Here is a 14,940-nt window from a genome sequence, read left to right as displayed (position 1 = left end):
GGCATACAAAGTACAATGATGTGTGCGATTTCCAAAGCCAGTAATGAAACGCAGAGCACAGCTGACGAAGTGCAGAAAAACGTTCCTCTGGTTGGTCATGATGTGGGGATTTAGCTGAACTGTTGCTTGTGGTTTTATCAAACAGCAAGGACTAAAAGAGACATAAGAACAACTGACCCTGAGGAAGCCATAAAGGCAGATGGACATCCAGTTGGTCAGCAGTTTCTCTACAGTGGACTCAGTGCGTCGTAGCAGCAGTTTGGGCTGAGCATTGCTGTTCTGCTGCATCAGAGCCCTCAGCAGAGCCTCCATCACCTCCGTCAGGTAGGACAACTTGTTGTGGAGCGCTACGGTCAGTAATGATGCCAACGTGCACCTGGAGGACAGGAGACAAATGTCAGCAAGAACAGGAAATAGGATGCAATACAGAGGAAGAGGGGAATAGAAAAATACTGTACAATAGTATCATTGAATGGATAAACAGGTAAGAGAGTGCAAAGAGCAATTTATGAGATAATTAAACATTTTAGCAAACTCAACTATACATCACTTAGTCAGACAGAAAATTCATCTGCAGCTATTTTGTGTTGTATTTAAGTGAATTTACTTATTTTTTTCAAACTAAAATGCCAAACTATTTGGTTTCAGCTACTCAAAAAGGAGATGGATTCTTGCTTTTCTTTGTCCTATATGACAATAAATTGAATATCTTTGGGTATTGGACAAAACAAGCAACTTAAAGACATCACAAGGGTTCTGAAAGATTGTGAATGGCTTTTTTCACTAATTGTAAACATTTCATAAGCAAAAAAATAATTGACTAATCAAGAAACTATAGGGCAGATTATGCAGTAACAAAGTAATAAAACAATCGCTAGTTCTGACATGAGTGGGCAACTGAAAAGAAAATTATTAGTCACAAAAGATCCAATAATGAAAGTGAAGGTGAAGAAAATAGGAAACAGAAGGAAAGACCAAAAATGAAACAATAATAAAAGAGCAGGATTGAAAACTAAAACTGAAGGTAATAAAATAGACGAGAGAAGACAAAGATACAGTTATATATAGTTATATAGTAATGGTTGTAGTCAGAGGTGGGACTGAGTCGTTGTTTTGCAAATGAATAAGTCTGACATCCCAAGTCAAGTCCCAGATCCTAAACTTTGATTTTCCAGTCCAAAACAAGTCAGAATATGCTCTTCACCAAACTTGAATCCATTTACAGCTGCATCTCAACAAATTAGAATATGATGAAAAGTCCATTTCCAGTAGTTCAAGTCAAACAGCCCCAACCAAGTATTGAGTCATATAGATGGACATACTTTTCAGAGCCCAACATTTCCATATTGAACATACTTTTTAAAATGAGTCTTTTGTAATATATATTTTTTTGAGACACTGAATTTTAGGTCTTCATTAAATGTAAGCCATAAGCATTATAATTAGAAGAAATTAAATAAATTAAGACATGAAATGTTTCATTCTGTGTATAATGGATCTATATAATGTGTTATTTTCACTTTTTGAATTGAATTACTGACATAAATAGACTTTTCTGTGATATTCTAATTTATTGAGATGCACCTGTACAACAACACAGTAATAAAAATTACATTTATAAAAATCTGGAATGTTTTTAAATTTAAAGTGCAACTGAACTTTATGACAAAAAATGTGCTGACACTGCACTTTGATAGCATTCGCCATGGCTTGGGGGAAGGTAGCAAATATTTTCAAGTCAAAAGGCTCCAGGTAAAGTCACAAGTCCTTTCTGTTATCCTATGTCAGAGGTCGGCAACCTTTACTAACAGAAGAGCCATTGCTGGACAAAATAAGAGAAAAACAGTCTGAAATGGAGGCACACCTTATTTTGAACCTTAGAATGAAGATAAAACAGCCTATTAAGTCTAAATAAGCCTACCAACATGAATTATAGGTCATAATGAGCATTCAAGTGCAAATCAGAGGCTGGAAACCAAAGAAATATGTCAGGAGATATGGAATCGAAAGCTAGCCTAGCAAGGGAAACTCAAAACCAGACTAGAAGTTGACAAAATTTAGAGGTTACGGCGCTGGCCTGTAGACTGTTATATGCTATGAAGCACATTGTAGTTGACTAAAATGTTGTTTTTTTTAAAGATATTTTTTGGGCATTTGTAGCTTTTTATTGACAGTACAGAGAGTGAAAAGGGGAGACAGAGGGGAAGACAAAGGGCTCCAAGCCGGATTCGAACAAGGGCCGCCCGCTCACAAGGACTGGGCCTCTGTGGTATGCGCTCTACCAGGTGTGCCACCGGGAACGCCCCTTGACTAAAATGTTTTAAAACCATTTTTACTGCCGTATATCTACACATTTTTACAATTGAAGAATACAAATTACGTTGGGCCTACACCAAGGATAAATTAAATTAAAAATGTAAAGAAATAGACGTTTAATTTTGTTTTTTTGTCACAACCACATGGAGCCACCTCAGATGGCTTGAAGAGCCTCATGTGGCTCCGGAGCCGCAGGTTGCCGACCCCTGATATGGTAAATATTTTTCAAGTGGCAGAATGAAGTTTTCAAAAACTGACAAATAACCCAAGACTCCAAAGGGTTGATTTAATCTTTCAGCCTTTGCACACTGCTCTCTGGAGCCACAAATGCAGTAGTACCCATCCAATAGTTGAGACAAAAATATTAACCTCATGGCAGTTCAAGAGGGAAAGTCAATAGGATTCATCCTCCTTCTGCTTGTTGCAGCCATATTTAGCCAAAAATTTGACCTTTTACTGAGTATACAGAGATACAACAGACCTGTGTGGCAGGAGTGGATTGTGAAGTTTCAATGAAAGTTTTGACACAATTAAATTAAATTAAAAATATAAAGAAATAACCGTTTCATTTTGTTTTTTGTCACAACCACAGGGAGCCACTTCAGATGGCTTGAAGAGCCTCATGTGGCTCCCGAGCCGCAGGTTGCCTACCACTGTCCTATGTCAAGTCGAGAGTCTTTTTTTATTTTTACTTGTTGATACTAAGGTCATCCCATTTGTGACCCGAGCCCACACCTCTGCAAGTAGTAGTCCACAGTAAAAACTGGGAGGTGACAAAAGTACAGTGGAGATTTGAGAAGCAAAAAGCCAGAAAGACACAACAGTTGCATTTTACTCCACATCTGTTGTGTGAAACTGTAAGGTCACACACAGTAAAACAGTGATTCCCAACAGGGGGGGCGCCAAAGATCCATGGGGGGTCGCGAAGCCCTCTTGATTTTAAGGGATGTAATAAATCTAATGTGTTAAATATAGATGAGTCAGCATTTAATTCATTAGTCGGACAAAAACAACTAAATAAGGGCTACAATAAACGTTTATTCATTTATTTAAATAGAAAAATCACTATAGAAAAGTTTACAATGGTTAAAATGTGGGTCCCTCAAGAAAAAGGTTGGGAACCACTGCAGTAAAACATTACACACTGACTTGTCGTTGATGGTGAAGCTCTTCTGCTCCTCCAGAGCGTGAACCATAGATGTGAGGAAGAGCTGGTCCTGGATCAGCCTGGACAAGCCCTGGCAACATTCATCCAGCTTCACCTTCACTGCATCCTGATGTCAGACACAACAGCACGTCACTGACAGAGTTACAGCGTGGAACACACATCAATAACTGGCAAACCTTACCTGACCGATGTCTTTGATACATGATGTCATCAACGATTCATTCTGGAAAAAAAGTAGCTTTGTTAATTTGTTAATGACAACTACATGTACAGAGAGTGTTAAATCTAGAAATAAGCACGTTGAACGCCTAAAACAAGACAAGAAATTAACTCTTAAAACAAGATACATTTTGTAGAACTTCTAAATCTAAAGTTTTTTTTATCTTGGTAAGAATCCAGTAATTTGCAGTGCACTCTGCTCGGACCAGTTCATCGCTGCTTGCAGCTTTAACTTGTAGAGTTAATTTCTTATTTTAAGTGTTCAACATGCTTATTTCTAGATTTAATTATCTTAATTCAAGAAATCTTGTCAAGTGATATTATCTGTCCATGCAGCAAGTTAATTTCCCTCAGATTTAGTGTTTTTATCTTGTTTTTAGACACCCATTTTTTGCAGTGTGTATTTGATATTTCATCATTTATAGCATCAGTTTGTAGGATTTGATTCCAGCTCCACTGTACCTGAGAAAAAAAGATTCTGGAGGCAAAATGCTTGTAGTCCAGGAAAGGAATCGCTCCAACATTTTCCATCAGGTCCGTTTTCTCTGTCTGCAGATCTACAAAACCTGTGGAGGACAGTTCAATTCAGTAAGACTGCTTTAATGGACTTTAGACCTGTGTGCGTTGAGTGACTTTTAAAAAAAAAGAGTAAAAACGATGTGAAGGATAAGGCTGATTACACATATTTCTCCTTAGTGTCGGGCAAAAACGTCAAACTTCTGAAGCAAGCATCAGTTTGCATGTCACAAATAAAAAGAGGAAGTGAACATGTGTGAGTTATGGTGCTGCAACTCACTATCTGTTCCAACATCTCTGCAGGCTCAAAGCTGCTTTGTGCTCATGTATGTGTATAACTTTTTTCTTTTTCAGTATGACATCAGAAAAAGGAACACGTTTAGGGCAGTTCACAAAATAACAAGGAACTTCGTGTAAGTCAATGGCTGCACTTGCACAGAGCTTTCCTAGTAATAGCAAACATTCAAAGCACAGTGACCAGTGTCTTATGGCTGAGACACTTATCAGTTATGATCAGATACAGTTTCCACAATCTGTTATTGCCATGGAAGCAGCTCTGTAAGGCTGCACAAGCCACGGTGAAACATGCAACATGCGATGTTTAGCAGGAGTTCACACTGCTGAAACACTGTGAAGCACCAATATGTCAATTCTTGCACCATCCACAACTAACTCTTTATAATGATTGTGGTTATTATCAAGAAAACCATGGAAAATGTCTAGATATCAGCTCTTAAATTAAACTCTTATCAGCTATTTATGTTTGTAAGGGCAAATAAGGGCCATTTCAGCAATTTTTAAGTAAACATTTTAAAAGACAAAGCAGTTGTCATGTCTCGTCGCTCACGTGGAAAGAGAGTGTTTTTGTCGACTGACTCTAGAAGTGGCGTAGTCAAGAAGGAAGACCAAGCAGAGTGCCGCTACAATGTTGTTATGATTATATTTGTCCAAACAAATGTACCTTTAGTTGTACCAGGCATTAAAATGAACAAGAAACTGAAAAAAAAAACAAGGTTGGTCTAATAATTTTTTCAATGACTGTAGATGTTATCCTCATTGTACCTTTTATATGTTATATTTGCAACGTTTGTTCACATTTGTAACTTTTAAAATGATTAATTGAGCATGATTTTGTTTTTTCCATTTTCAAAATGGGATTGTTTTTGGTGTTTCTTTTGGCTTCAAAATATTGATCCGGAAAGACAAAGTGTAACAATAATTATCAGGTTGTATTGGTGAGACTGTGCTGAAAAAAATGATGCAAACATGATATGGTAAACATTTTTCAAGTGGCAGAATGAAAATTTTTTCAAAAACTGACAAAATAGCCCAAGACTCCAAAGGGTTGATTTAATCTTTCATATTTGTGGTCTTCAGCTGACTCAAGTGACATCAAGTGCTCTCTGGCAGTGGCGGACACAGACTGTTTAAAGGGCAGAGGCGAAAAAAATAAAAAGGGCACATTCTTCACAACATGGGGCCCCACCAGCAGCAAAAAGCTATGATGCATCATGTATGATGAAATAGTCCTCAACCTTAATTACGATTAGCATTAAGTTAAAAGGAGGTCCCTAACCAAAGTAATTAATGATATGGTACTGACAATTAAAACCATTGAACCGAACCATTTGTACATTTTTAATAGGGCCAGGACTTTAACGCGTTAATTATGATGAATTATTTACACAAAAAAATTGACGCATTTTAATCACATTTATTTTTGCACCGCGGAACGTTTCTGACTGGATGAGTTTAAGGGGGACTCTTATACTGGAGCACCAACTAGCGTTCATGAGTTCAGACAACAGCAAACCACAGTGAACATTTTGTTACAAAAAACCAACGGATGGAAGCGTCAGTAAGAGCATGGTTGTGTTGCTATGCAACAAGGAATTCACATATCACCGCAGCACATCCAGCCCCAAGTATCACCTCAATGCAAAACATATAGCAGCTAGCGGCTAGTGTGGTAGCTAGTTTGGATTGTGTTTTACTTAAAAAACCAAAGTATTATAGTTTACAGAAGGTCTACCTACCTATAGGCTACCTGAATTTATGAAATGTACTATATTTCTAAATATGCTATTGCTACACTTAATAGCAAAAATTGCACTGGTCTGTTGGACTTGAACAAAAATAAACAATATTTTTGTTGCTTAAGCTTATGTAGTCAGTCATTATTCAATGGTATACTAAAAATGCATGTGAAAAAAATTACTTCTCACTGTTCTCAGGTCAAAAATTCATATGCGATTAAAATGCGATTAATTTCGATTAATTACTTACAAAGCCTCTAATTAATTAGATTCATTTTTTTAATCGAGTCCCGGCCCTAATTTTTAAGTAAAATGTATCAATTTTGTGCACTTTGAGAACTAAATGAGAGCAAACACCTCACATAACATTTTTCACAGTTGGGTGATACTGTATTATAGAATCTCTAGAGGGCACATCATCATAATTTATTGTATGAAGGGGCACCCTAGAGAGAACTCTTTTTTTTTCATGTGTAAAGGGCGGCCAATAAGGCACTTTCTCTCGTATTTCCCATCTAGAGGGCACTTTAGCAACACCTTTTTAACCATGGAGGCACCAGACGGGCAGAAGGGTACTCATTAAGGCACATTATCACATTTTCTTGCTCTAGAGGGCACATCATTATAATTTATTGGATGATGGGGCACTCTAGAGGGCAACACATTATTTTTTGCAAGTGTAAAGAGCAGCCAATAAGGCAATTCCTCTTGTTATCACCACTCTAGAGGGCACTTTAGCGCACTTTTTCAACCATGGAGGCATGAGAGGGGGTGATCGCCAAAAATATTAACCTCATGGCAGTGCTAGAGGGAAACTCAATAGGATTCATTCTCCTTCTGCTTGTTGCAGCCATATTTAGCCACAAATGTGACCTTTTACTGAGTACACAGAGATGCAACAGACCTATGTGTCAGGAGTGGGTTGTGAAGTTTCAATGAAAGTTTTGACACAATTAAATCACAAACGAAACATTTCTACAGGGGATTTGTGCTCAAAACCCAACACAACCTTACCATTACAGAAGCATTTGAAAATGTGTGACTGACCTTGTCTAATGTCATTCCTGATGTCCAGCTCAAGGTCTTCCATACGCTTGTTCATCCGATCAGTGAGCTTCTTCTGTTGGCTTCGGCAGACAATCACCACCACTGAAAGACAGAGCAGTGAACGAGAATAGAAAAAGGTTTTCCTGTCACTGTTTGACATGTGTGTACTATTGAAAACACTTGTGCACTTACCAACAATAATAAGGACTACCAGCAGAATAACAAACAGCAACAGGTACGGAAGAAATGATGATTTTCCAGCCAGTGTTACTTGCTTGTCTCCAAACTGTATCTGTAAGACAACGATAATCACACTGTATTTGAGAGGGAATTTACAGAGCAACAATACATGCAATCAATATTATATACTTCTGAGGACTGTGTGCTATTACATTGTACTGATACAACTGTCATAATTGAATTTGCATTTTTTTTTAGTTTGGTGTCATATAAAAATATACCTTTAACTCCTGAAATTTAGTGCCGGATGTGTTCTTAATCTCACAGATGATAAGGTCCTCGCTGGTTTCTTCGACTTCTGTGATGCAGGGGTATCGTTTTCCATCCTGTACGCCCCACACCAACACTTCTGCCGGGCTTAACTCCAGTTTGTCTACCTTTTTCTGGAATGAAAACAGAATCAAACATTGCCCTTATATGTATGTCCTTCATTTGGGCATGTGTGCTAAAATAATAAACATTACCTGTATGGTGATGCGGACATCGGCCCCGGTCTTTATGGCTGTGAAGGCAGTGAACTCGGGGTCTGGATAGTAGCTTATTGTTGTGGAGCAGGACAAGGTTTCATTGGCTACTTTAAGAGACACAGTGCTGGTAGAATTCCCTTTTTCAGCTGCAGGTGTTTCATAAGTGAGATGCTGCAGAGGATTAAAAAAAAAAAAAATCTGTGTTATATATGACGCAGTCCATATATGGCATGACATGATGAGGTTTCCAAAAAAGTAGGGACATTGTCTAAAGCGTGGGTCTCAAATTCGCGGCCCGCGGGCCAATTGCGGCCCTCGTGACGATATTTTGTGGCCCTCACCTTGATATGAAAGCTTAATGTTTTATATGAATGTACTTTTTCGGGTCATTTTGTGTCTTTTTAAAATCATTTTGTGTCTTTTTTGGTCTTTTTTTTGGGTAATTTTTTGTCTTTTTTAGATATTTTGTGTCTTTTTTAAGTAATTTAGTTTTTTTTTCTGTCATTTTGTGTCTTTTTTTTTGTAATTTTGTGTCTTTTTTGGTCATTTTGATACTGCCTCCTGCGGCCCCCAGGTAATTTGAGTTTGAGACCCCTGGTCTAAAGTGTAAATAAAAAAGAATGCTAATCCTTGACAGATATTATATATATATATTTGAAAACTGTACCATGGAAATATATCTTTTACTCAAATGAATATCAAATAGGAAATGTCATAGCATGACATGACATGTAACAAAGTTGGACATAATATATGACTTGCTACACTCTATTTGCAACATTTCTTACTGTTTATGTACCCTCGTGGACAAACAGCTTGCAAATGTATGTAGATTTATTATTGGAAATTAATCAACAACACTGTAGGGCTACACACGTATTCAAGTGGAGTAACGCCCAAGAACTACTATTTCCCAATACTGGTGAAAATAATGCGCCGTCACCCTGATGTAGCTGATTGCTGAGTGAAGTGCAATAGTCTCCAGTGAGTCATACGGTCATAGCAAGTAACAACTCCTCCTACACTTGTGTGGTCACTTGTGTGTATCTCTGATACAGTTGTGGTTGCTTCAGTGTTGCAAGCTAGATTTTTTTGAGGCTAATGTGGCCCTGAAGTGCAACCCACAACAGCAATTCACACAACACGCCAGCAATTCACCACAACACGCCAGAAATTCACACAACACGCCATCAATTCGCAACTCTGGTCCTCCTCCTGATTGGTTGCTGCTGTAATTCACTTCTCCGTAGTCAAACCAGCCGCCTCTATATATGTAGTGCACCCGTATTGTGATATTTATGGTAAATTCATTGAAACTGCTCAGAGCAAGCTGACATGAAGGATAAACACTTTACTGTCATTGTTTCTCATTTTGCAGTCTAACCTGCAGAGAGGAGATGAAGTAATAACTTTACATGGACACACCACATGAAATAATCAAATTGCGTGGTGCCGAAATTGTATTTGTTGTGTCGACAAAATTCATAATAATATGCCCTTGTATAATTACTGTACAGTAAACATCCAAGTGCATTTTATTCTAATATTGCACCGTGAAACATTCTGTAAGTTTGTGAGATGATACCCGAGGTCCTCCAGAATGTATTAGACGTGGAATTATTGATTGGAAACAGATTATTATTTAATATAATGTAATATTTACTGGGCTACATGGTGGTGTAGTGGTTAGCACTCTGGCCTCACAGCAAGAGGGTCGCCAGTTCAGCGGCTCTTCTGTGTGGAGTTTGTCAGTTCGCCCCGTGTCAGTGTGGGTTCTCACTGGGTACTCCGGCTTCCTCCCACAGTCCAAAAACATGCACTTAGGTTTAACTGGTGACCCTTAATTGCCCGTAGGTGTGAATGAAATCATGATCTCTATAGCCGTGTTTCGACTAGGGGGGAAAGTGGCCACCGGGAAAGTCTCAGGCCGCACCCTCTCAAAAGTCTGCTCACTCTGCGTGTCTCCGTTACAAGTTAGACCCCAGAGGGATTTAGAGACTCCCGAGGTGACATATGGTTTTTGCCGTCGCAAATTGTGCACAAAGTCAGCAGCTCATCATAAACAAAGCAGCATGGCTAATTATGCACAGAGTTTCCGCTGATCATAAACATAGTGATTGTGAATTAACGGCATCGCTAACTGTGCACAGAGTGTCTGGTACTTGTTGTAAACAAACAGAGATTGCTAAGTGAACACCTCCTGCAGCAGCAGCACATACACACTGTACTGCTAAAGAGCTAACTGTAGCTAAATGTTAAGAAGAGTAAGAAGGAGTCGCTGGATTTGTCTCCACTTGCTTTCTTGAAAATAGTCGCTAGGCGGGTCTGAAAAGTCGCTAAATTTAGCAATAAAGTCGCTAAGTTGGGAACACTGTTTTGTCGGCTTTGACAAATGGCGTGTGTTGTTGTCGTGCAGAGTACTACGTCACATCCTGTTTAGCGATCTATCCAATCAACAACCAGGCTTTTTTTCAGGGGAGAAAAAAGACCCTGCTCTTCAAAGGACTAAAAAAGTCCCGACAAAAGACCGCTCCGGACTGCTTGTATTCAAATTAGGGGCGTTTCTGCAAGTGAGACCCGCCTCATTCCGGGTATTGTCCGGCTGTTACCCGGTAGTGGAAACAGCCCTTATGTGTCAGCCCTGCGATTGTCTGGAGACCCACCCAGGGTGCAGCTGAACTTGCTGTTCAAAATAACTTTTTACTTTAGCCGTTGTGTGCTAGTTACCACCTGATTTGGGGCAAGGGGTTATCATAACACAAGCTGTGTTAATGAATCAACAATAAGTGGCGCATTAACGCATTATTATTGTGTTCACTTTGAAAGCCCTAGTATGCATATGACTATATCATAAGGTAACATACATACTTAATGTGGTGTTATATGTTTCAAGATTACATGTGATAAAGTGACATGCCACAGTGTGATATACTATCATTAAAAAATAGTGTGATGTAATGTGACAATTAGGGCTGGGACTCAATTAAAAAAATTAATCTAATTCATTAGAGGCTTTGTAAGTAATTAATGGAAATGAATCGCATTTTAATTGCATATAAATATTTGACCTGAGAACAGTGAGAAGTAATTTTTTTCACATGGATTTTTAGTATACCACAAAAATATTGTTTATTTTTGTTCAAGTCCAACAGACCAGTGCTATTTTTGCCATTAAGTGTAGCAATAGCATATTTAGAAATTTAGTACATTCAGGTAGCCTATAAGTAGGTAGACCTTCTGTAAACTATTATACTTTGGTTTTTTAAGTAAAACACAATCCACGCTAGCTACCACACTAGCCGCTAGCTGCTATATGTTTTGCATTGAGGTGATACTTGGGCCTCGATGTGCTGCGGTGATATGTGAATTCCTTGTTGCATAGCTTGCACACAACCATGCTCTTATCGACGCTTCCATCCGTTGTTTTTTTGTAACAAAATGTCCCATCATCCACGGGGCCAACCAAAGCGCTCTCATCAGCTTCTTCCTTCATGTTCACTGTGGTTTGTTGTTGTCTGAACTCATGAACGCTAGTTGGTGCTCCAGTATAATCGGTCCGCCTGAAACTCATCCAGTGAGAAACGTTCCGCGGTGCAAAAATAAGTGCAGTTAAAATGCCTCAATTTTTTTAACGTGTTAAAATTAATTAATTCATCTTAATGCATTAAAGTCCTGGCCCTGGTGACAATACATGATATGACGAGACATGACAACAATACTATGGGACATTGTGGTGTCGTGGGACCCACCTGATAGCTGCTGTTTCGCGGAGGTTTGACTTCCTGCAGGGCATGGCTGTGCACCACCCCTTCCACAAACTCCAGATGGGATCCCGTGAGTGTGATCTTCCTTGTCCCACTACAGGACACAGAGATAATGAAATTTAATAATTTAATACAGATGCAATACCAGAGAAAGCAATTTTTACCATGACAGCCTGATATGATGGTTAAAACACATCTATGGTTACTAGCTTAACATAGGGTTACCCAAAATATGACTATGAATATGAATACAAATCTTCCATTAGGGCCAAAGTGCTGATTTCAACAGTTTGCATCACAACCATGAGGACAATGAAAGAAGCACATTTGTAAGCAGTGTAAACTTACTAGTGGATATAAGAGGCAAACAACTCATCTGAAAACTGATGCTGTCACTGTAAGGAAGGGGTGAGTTTCTGTGAGATGGCTGGGTGATGAACTGATAAAATGATCTTACAGTAACTGCTTTGCCACGGTGCAAGCAGCTGTGAACCTCTCCCAAATGTACCTTGACAAGCCTTTTACCATAAAGATAATTCAGTTCAAGTTCAGGGTAAAACTTACTACCTCTTTACAATAATATAAAGGTTACATATTGATACTTATGGCCCTAGGATTATGTGTTTTTAATGAAAGCTCCATACATACATTTTGCACTTTTACAAGCACAGTTAGACTTTCTCTAACAAAGGCAGAAGTGGCACTTCAGTTGCTGCAAGTGAAAAAGGGAAGTGGTCAAATTGTGAAAGACATCGTTTTTGGGAAGTGGCTGTTTACCTATGAGATGACCCTCAACCTGCAACTGTTTCTCACTTAGAGACATAGTTTCCTAGAATAAGTCTCAGCCACATCTATTGAAGTTAGTGACAAAGCAGTGGCGCCAGATCCCAAAATAGCCTCTTTCAGTTTTCAGTGCTGTTCTTGATAACACTTAGTGTTGACTGTGCCTTCTACAGCTTTTGTAATACCATAGAATCAAATTCAATTGTCAAATAATGACATTTATAATAACCATGATGTAGCTCGGTGTGTTTTTCTGCTATTAAAACCAAATTTCCCAGCAACCCGTGTTGCGTTAATGAAACCTCTCCACAGAAAGTAAGAGCAGCCTTGTTTGTTCACTATCATTATTTTGCTGTCTCAGTGGTTTGCTTGTGATTTATTGATAGCAGCATGCTGCATGTATCACTTTAACTTTATTGTCCCAGTGATATGCTGGAATAGGTTTTTGGTTTAATTGCCAGTAGGGCTCAGCTCTCTTTTGCTAATAGGTGCATTATTTTTACACTCGATGAAGAAGCGGAAGTACAAGTCACCACGACAAACCGTTGTTAAGCTTTCTTTTTTTTCTTACTGTTATATATCAGACGTGTGTGATGTTAAGAAAACGAAGCCATGGCCCTCAAAGCCAGATTTAGGTTGTTTTTATTTTTTTACATTTTCTCTGCCATCAAAGTAGTTAGTTTAGTCTTATCATCAGAAACACTTTCATCAGTCTGTGTGTTTGTGTTGGGATCATAAGAATGCCAATAAATCTAGTCATACCTGGCCCAGCTGCTGCGTGGTGTAATGTTGGTGCAGGATGGAGATGACCGGTAGTTGATTTTTGCGCTGCCATGGCAACTACCGTCTTGGAGGACAACACACACTTGGACCACACCTTTATTATCGGCACTGGGAATGTGGAACGTCAGACTCACACCAGTGTTGTTCCACACAGGAGATCTGATCAGAGCACACAGGATCACACAGAGAGAGAGAGAGAGAGAGAGAGAGAGAGAGAGAGAAAGAAAGAAAGAAAGAAAGAAAGAAAGAAAGAAAGAAAGAAAGGTTTAATTGAGATTAAGACCCACTTGTTTGGAGGAAACTATTTACGCACATCATAATCAGAATATGCAGAAAACCTGCAAAAAGCCGGAAGCATAGCAGCAAAAATAATGCATCACAAAAATTTCTGTTAAAAATCAGTTAAAAATCACACAGGCTCTCACAGGCTTAACACATCTAAAGGATTTCTGCCGCAGATAACACTAAAGAAAGATATAGTGGAAAATGCTTTTAACATAGCAAACAGGAAATTCTCCGAAGCAGAAGCACACTCAAGTTGATGCTCAGATACCACGTACACACATACCATGTCTGAATGCCTGAATACTTGTGGGGTGGACATGGAGGTGGTGCCAAGTTCTAAGTATCTAGGTGTATACCTGGATAATAAGTTGGACTGGTCCCTAAACACAGACGCTCTCTACAAAAAGGGGCAGAGCCGCCTCTTTTTCTTCTTGAAGCTCAGATCTCTGGACATGTGTAGTAAGATGCTGCAGATTTTTTATCAGTCTGTGGTGGTAGTGTGTTGTTTTATGCTGCAGTCTGCTGGGAAGTCAGGTTGGACACACTGGAGGAGGTGGTGGAGAGATGACCTGTCAACATGTTCCAGGCCATCCTGAAATACCCGGATCATCCTCTACACAAAACCTTTATGGACCAAAAAAACAGCAGTGGACGGCTCCTCTCTCTCTGTTACAGGATGGAGAGATACAAAAGATCCTTCTCTCCTACAGCCATCAGACAGTCTCATTCTAACAGAGTTACCAGACTAACTGAATTTACCCTCGGGGATAAATAAAGTAATTTTGATTTGATTTGATTGATGACTCTCTGAGGAACAGTACTGACTGCTAAAAGGTGTACTCTTCTTACTTTAAAAGGAAAATACCATGCATTTTAATTATGAGGGAAACTAGGCAGCTGAACATAATGTCAGTGGCTTGTACTGTATATTGACTCACTCTTTTGGAGTGCAGTCCATGTCCTCCTGGATCCTCACTCTGGTCACATCTCTGAGGTTAGAACCTGACAACACTGCATGGTTTCTGCCGTAGAATGACACAACACTGGGAGCTATGGAGGAGATCTGTGGTTTCTGAGAGAAAAGCAAACAAACATATTTAATTTTAAACCATGATCTTCTACGGACATTTTCATCTCTCTTGAATGAGAATGAGTGAAAGTGTGAGGTTTAGAGAAAGAATCTGTGTGACAAGAGTTTCAGACTCACTGAAAAGTTCATCATTGACTCCATTTTTTGGCAAACGCCGTCCTGCAGGAGAAAGTGAGGAGAAGGCATTAAGCAAGTTTACATGACAATCACTGAACAGGTAATATTA

General features: G+C 39.0%; 1 protein-coding gene across 1 annotated transcript in view; it reads right to left on the bottom strand.

The window, feature by feature from the left end:
* plxnc1 (plexin C1) overlaps positions 1–14,940 on the bottom strand; it is a 56,676-nt gene that overhangs the window by 23,167 nt on the left and 18,569 nt on the right. The window contains exons 9-20 of the mRNA XM_059325475.1: positions 14,832–14,873; positions 14,563–14,696; positions 13,319–13,498; positions 11,759–11,867; positions 8,007–8,180; positions 7,764–7,925; positions 7,495–7,594; positions 7,303–7,404; positions 4,166–4,269; positions 3,666–3,707; positions 3,466–3,590; positions 178–376 (exon numbers count right to left, since the gene is read on the bottom strand). Coding sequence (XP_059181458.1) covers positions 178–376; positions 3,466–3,590; positions 3,666–3,707; positions 4,166–4,269; positions 7,303–7,404; positions 7,495–7,594; positions 7,764–7,925; positions 8,007–8,180; positions 11,759–11,867; positions 13,319–13,498; positions 14,563–14,696; positions 14,832–14,873 — 1,473 coding nt within the window. The remainder of the gene's footprint in view (positions 1–177; positions 377–3,465; positions 3,591–3,665; positions 3,708–4,165; positions 4,270–7,302; positions 7,405–7,494; positions 7,595–7,763; positions 7,926–8,006; positions 8,181–11,758; positions 11,868–13,318; positions 13,499–14,562; positions 14,697–14,831; positions 14,874–14,940) is intronic.

The sequence above is a fragment of the Centropristis striata genome, chromosome 22 (genome assembly GCF_030273125.1).
Source record: "Centropristis striata isolate RG_2023a ecotype Rhode Island chromosome 22, C.striata_1.0, whole genome shotgun sequence".
In the NCBI taxonomy this organism is placed as follows: Eukaryota; Metazoa; Chordata; class Actinopteri; order Perciformes; family Serranidae; genus Centropristis; species Centropristis striata.
The sequence above is the reverse complement of the archived record's forward strand: the minus strand, read 5'-3'. Positions and strand labels throughout refer to the sequence as shown.